Below are 5,661 nucleotides of genomic sequence, written 5' to 3'. Positions count from 1 at the left end.
CACAGGTCATGACATCATCTGCAAACATGATACTCCACAGGGATTCCTGTCTGACCTAGTCAGTTAGGCTTGTTATCAGTTAGTCCGATTGGTAATGTTTTTTACAAACCACCAATACTAAAGCAGCACTTTTTTGGTCTTTAAACTTATCCTTCAAACTCTACCTTTGTATCGCCTCTGTTGCAGGGTAGCATGGGTAGCATTGCTTGCATTGCCTGGAAAGGGGACACCTTGGTGCTTGGAGATGTGGACGGCAATCTCAATTTCTGGGACCTCAAAGCTCGTTTGTCGAGGTAATAGCTAAAATCTGCCGTGATGCTTTTTGTCCATTAATTGACTGAACTGGTTTTCGAATATTTGGAGCGTTTGAGATGTTAAACAAAGTGGACTGTTTGAGAAAAGCTGTGTTGATTCCATGATGTGACTAACATAGAAACTGCAAAAATAATCAACAGATGAATTAATAATAAAAATTACTCTTAATACACGGCGGCTCTAAGGGCAAGATCACAAACAAAAAGGTCAAAATTAAAGGAAGGTCTTTGCTTGTCCACGCCATTGCTATACATTACTATATCATAGTTTGGCGATGGCATATAATGTACCGTATGTGGTACTCGTTTTATCTTTTCAGGGGAATTCCGACGCATCGTGGCTGGGTGAAGAAGATCCGATTCGCTCCGGGTAAAGGCAACCAGAAGCTGCTGGTCATGTACACAGATGGAGCCGAAGTGTGGGACACTAAAGAGGTGAGGGTCTGTGATACCAGTAATGCGTCAATGTCACAGCGGGACTGGAGTTGATTCCTAAAGTCAAATTTACGGTGCAAATTCTAAAACTTTACTGCAGTCCACAACTGAAGCAGAAGGAAAAGCTGCTGCAGTGGTCTCCAAGTTCAGCTTGGCTGACAGACTTTCTGTGGCAAGTTCCTTTTGTTTCCATGGTGCTCACTGAAGTACGACACTGGTTGGTTGTGTTTAATCCCACTGTAAAGCTATCACTGCTGTCTTATTAGACACTGTACCTGTAGCAGTATGCCATGCGCAAGGTGTAAGTATCTTGTTTCCAGAGGAATGTCGTTTGTCTTTCTCCCTAGTTAAGAGTTCTTCCGGATAGTTTTACACTCTGGTTTATCGTTCAGGGTTGTATTAAAAGTAAGCCTACAAAAACACAATGAGTGCTAAAAAGAGATGAACAAATTAATGACTCGGATGATTTGGTTAATTAGTAGAGCAGAAAGTGGAGAGGGACAGCCCCGTTGGAGCGCAGTCGTCTGCAGGCTGTTCAGTCCCGGCTGTAAAAAGCCAGACAGCTAATGGATCGAGCTGCGAAGGGAAACGGTAACAGAGCGGTGAAGAGGGGGAGACAACGGATGGGTTGAGAGACGAAATGGGGGAGGAGGAGAGAAAGTGCAGAGCAATTTCCCAAATGCTTCAACGCTCTGCTGACGGCTGGGTTACATTCACCGCTGCCTCGTAAAAAAGCTGGACGGAGAGGTTTTTTTTTAACAGAATACAAATTAGGTTTTTCCCACAAAGTTTATTGTTATTTGTTTTCAGTGTAAAACGTCCTTTTTTTATACATTTACTTATTGCAGATAATGGGGAATTGTTAATAAAGAATACCAAAGAACAAATACAATTTAAAAAAAAGTTCATTAGTGTGAGGTAATGCTCTTTATAATTAGAGAAACTGTCATTGCTGCAAATATGCTGTGTGGATGTGGAGTGCAGGACAAAAGATGCAACGAGCAGAACAGAAGTTAAAACAAGTCAAACTGAAGTAAAAACTTCAGCCCCGACCAATATGGAGATTTGGGCTGATACTGATATTGGGAGGGGAAGGCGATCGCTGATAACCAGTAAAATGTCTGAAACATATTTCTTTGTCCACCCCAAGAATCTAATTAAACAGCTACTTTTAAACCTGTTTTAACTCTTGAAGTCTTGACAGAGTATTCCTAACGTGCGTTCACATTTTCTATCCTTCGCTAGTCACCACAAAGTTATCAAGTGTGTTACAAAAATATAAATTAAACAAAGAAACGCCCTTCCTTGTTAATTGTTTTAATAGTCCCACACATGGTGAAGGTCTAATTATTATTGATCACAGCAGAGTTTTTTTTTTTTTTCCAGAGAAGTAAAGATTTCAAACAATTCATTTTATTGAGGACAACAAAAATAACGTTACTAACACTGATATATTTTGCCGCTGCGTTAGATTTATTGTTCTGGATAAAGTTTTACTGACAATAGCCTGTGCTAGGTTGTCTAAACATTAGCTTGCTAACTTGAGAGGCACGTAGCTAATGACAAGTGGGTTAGAAGATTGTAGATTATTTATTGTTGGGATTTTTTTTATTTTACAGATCAGTTTCAATAAACTTACCATGGTCTGTTCAGCAAAATACGCTACACCGTATTGCTCGCTGCTTCGGCCGTGCTGAAAGTGAAACTTAAAGTGAACGGCCATGACTTGAAAGTAGTCTTCTTGCGCCCTCTGCTGGATACGTTGTACAATTACACCTTTTGCTATTAAGGAACGCGGCTTGTTCCCAGTGTTTATATCAGCTCACGATGGGACAATTATCACGGATATCGATATGTTCCCAAACGCCTATATCGTCCCAAATTATCGTTCAAATGAACAGAACGGGAGCTGCAGCTGAATTGGCATTCTCACAATTACAGTAAATGTAGAAACATAATTGATTTTGGCCGCAGTGTTAAAAATCTTCCGTCTTGCAGGTTCAGATGGTCAGCAACGTACGCTTTGGTCGCAACGTGAACTATCGCATCTTGGACATCGACTGGTGCACGTCAGACAAGGTCGTGCTGGCGTCGGACGACGGCTGCATCCGAGTGTTGGAGATGGCCATGAAATCTGCAAGTTATCGAATGGATGAACAGGACCTGACTGGTGAGCAATTAAACCGGAATTAAACCGACGTTTCACAGAAGACTCTTTGGTTTAAAGCGACACAAGTACATTGTTTACGATACAATACTGTATTTTATTGTATTGCATGACATTGTTTCACTAAAGTCAAAGGTCATATTGTAATATTTGTGGAGTAGCGCTCCTGTTTACCTGAGGGTTTCATGCACAGATCCCGTGTGGTGTCCCTACCTGCTGCTGCCTCGGGCTGCCCTCACTCTCAAGGCTTTCCTTCTGCTGCAGCCCTGGTCAGGAACCTTCACCATGGACGTCACTCAGGTGTAAGTCCCGTTCGCCCAAACGTGTCCGTTCTAATCAAAACTCGCCTCACGTTACAACCCGTTCTATGAAAAGCAATATATAGTTTTTATTGAGAGCAGATCGTTTTGGAGCTCAGAATGTGTGACAGATCCCATCAGGGGCGGAAGAGTTTCTTTCTTTTAGTTTTAATTTAACGTCCTCCACAGACTCTGTTAATAATTGAGACAAACTCCTTTAGGCCAAACTTGTTTTGTTCACGACACAGTCGGGATAAGATCGAACGGATGAACTTTTCTTTGTGAAACGACTCCGTTACAGTCTTGCCACGCTTATCGTGTTTGAATCTGTCTGCAGAGGGTTTTAACGGTCTTCTCGTAAAATGTGTGTCCTGATTATAAATCAGTGCTGTTTTCAGTCTGACTTGTGTTCAGCAAAAATAGGAGTCGTCATTTAATAGTGTTAATGTTTATGAAGCATTCACTCTGTTGTGATCAGCTTTTCTTCCGAACGTTCTTTGGCGTGATTCTCGTCCCGCAGTTTTCAATCTATTTCAACAAATCATAAATCAAAACGTTCGGCTCTTTCAGGACAATCCTGCTGTGACTTTTGGTACTGGTGCAACTTTAGCCTTTTGAAATATTTAGCCTTTTTTGTCACTTTTTTCCTCATAGAAAATGAATTGAGCTCATTTTACATCCTTCACATCTTTAGATGTGTTTACAACCTTTTACTGCTCCTTCCACATTTTGTTCTGCTTCAGCTTCTTTCAGCAGCCTTGTGCAAATTGAACCAAAAAATTCAGCTACTTTCAGATAATTTCAGCTGTTTTTGCAGCTGTTCTGTGCTCCTTTCAGATTCTTTCTGGTAACTACGTTTGTGGTTCTTCTAAATTATTTCTGCTAATTTCGGCTTATTATGCTCCATTCAGCTTATTTTTGCTAGTTTCAGTTTTTTCCTGCTATTTCAGCTTTTATGTAGCTGTTTTTATGCTACTTTTAGCTTTTTCAGCTAATTCCACAATTTTGACACTCATTTCAGCTTCTTTCAGCCTGATTAAGCAAAACTTTGCTCAATCCACTTCCTTCTGGTAATTTAAGCTTCTTTCGGCCTTTTTAGCATTTTTTGTTATTTGCTTATTTCAGTTTGTTTGGTTTATTTTTTTATTTTGTGCGCGATAATTTCCACCTTTTTGTGCTAATTCCTACTTCTTTCAGCCTAATCCGGCAAACGTGTTCTTTCTGCTTTCTTTGACTAATTTTAGCTTGTTCTATCTTTTCAGCTACCTTTTTACTAATTTTAGCTGTTTTCAGATAAATTCAAGGTTTTCATGGTAATTTCTGATACTTTTAGCCTAACTTACTTCTTGTGCTTATTTCAGCTTGTTATGCTCCTTTCAACTTTTTTCTTCTAGTTTCAGCTTTGTCTGCTTCTATTTAAGCTACTATTTAGCTGTTTTTATGCTAATTTTAGCTTTTTCAGCTAATTACACATTTTCTCCCTTCTGGTAGTTTAAGCTTTTTTCTAACTTTTCAGCTAGTTTTTGCTATTCTCATCCTTTTTTAAGCTATTTTCCTAATCATTGTGCTCATTGCTGCTTATTTAAACCAAATTCAGCAAAGATGTGGGGTTTTTTTTTTTTGCTTTCTTCTAACTTGGGCTTTTTAAATTGCATCTCTCATACAGTTTCACTTTGTATTTAAACTTGTTTTTAGTTTGCTGTGAAGAAAGTGTTTTTTAAACTGAATAAACTAAAATCATGTTTGAGGTGTCTAAATATGTGACAGCATAGATGGAAAGTCATGGGAAATTAAATGTATACACAGTTTAATTTCTATGGTTTGACATGTCAGGAAAAATAAAAACTATTAAAAAGAAGAACAGCTGAAGTTAGTAAAGTTTCATCTAAATGATACACAAGCCTTCTGGATTCTAACGAGACCAAAGTGGAGATATATACCCATGATGCACTGCAACATGTTTAGAGAAAACCAATCTCAGCCTGTCGGCATTAAAACCTGATACTAACAGTCCAGCACGGTGGTGGGGGGTTGATGGTTTTTTTATGTTGTTTTTTTACAACATGACCTAATATTTTTTTAACTGGAGCAGTCGGTCAACGAGTGGAGATGAAAAGGATCCTGGACGTTTCACTCAGTCCTGACGAGAACTTTACTTTGATACAGCAGCCTGTTTGAAGCTACTTAACATCAGCGTGGACCGTTAAACTGTCCACAGGCAGCTTCTCTTCACAGGCAGCTTCTCGTCACAGGCAGCTTCTCTTCACAGGCAGCTTCTCTTCACAGACAGCTTCTCGTCACAGGCAGCTTCTCTTAACGGGCAGCTTCTCTTCATGGACAGCTTCTCGTCACGGGCAGCTTCTCGTCACAGGCAGCTTCTCGTCACAGGCAGCTTCTCTTCACAGGCAGCTTCTCTTCACAGGCAGCTTCTCTTCACAGGCAGCTT

The 5,661-nt window shown here is 39.9% G+C and overlaps 1 protein-coding gene across 1 annotated transcript in view; it reads left to right on the top strand.

The window, feature by feature from the left end:
* Positions 1–723: 723 nt before the first annotated feature.
* The window catches only part of LOC119422550 (WD repeat-containing protein 11), a 7,775-nt gene continuing 2,837 nt past the window's right edge, over positions 724–5,661 (top strand). Inside the window, exons 1-3 of the mRNA XM_037689964.1 lie at positions 724–749; positions 2,748–2,919; positions 3,110–3,218. Coding sequence (XP_037545892.1) covers positions 2,754–2,919; positions 3,110–3,218 — 275 coding nt within the window. The 5' untranslated portion in view covers positions 724–749; positions 2,748–2,753. The remainder of the gene's footprint in view (positions 750–2,747; positions 2,920–3,109; positions 3,219–5,661) is intronic.

Source organism: Nematolebias whitei, chromosome 1 (genome assembly GCF_014905685.2).
Source record: "Nematolebias whitei isolate Nwh7 chromosome 1, NemWhi1, whole genome shotgun sequence".
Taxonomy (NCBI): domain Eukaryota; kingdom Metazoa; phylum Chordata; class Actinopteri; order Cyprinodontiformes; family Rivulidae; genus Nematolebias; species Nematolebias whitei.
Note: the sequence above shows the minus strand (reverse complement) of the source record. Positions and strands in the feature narration are given on the sequence as shown.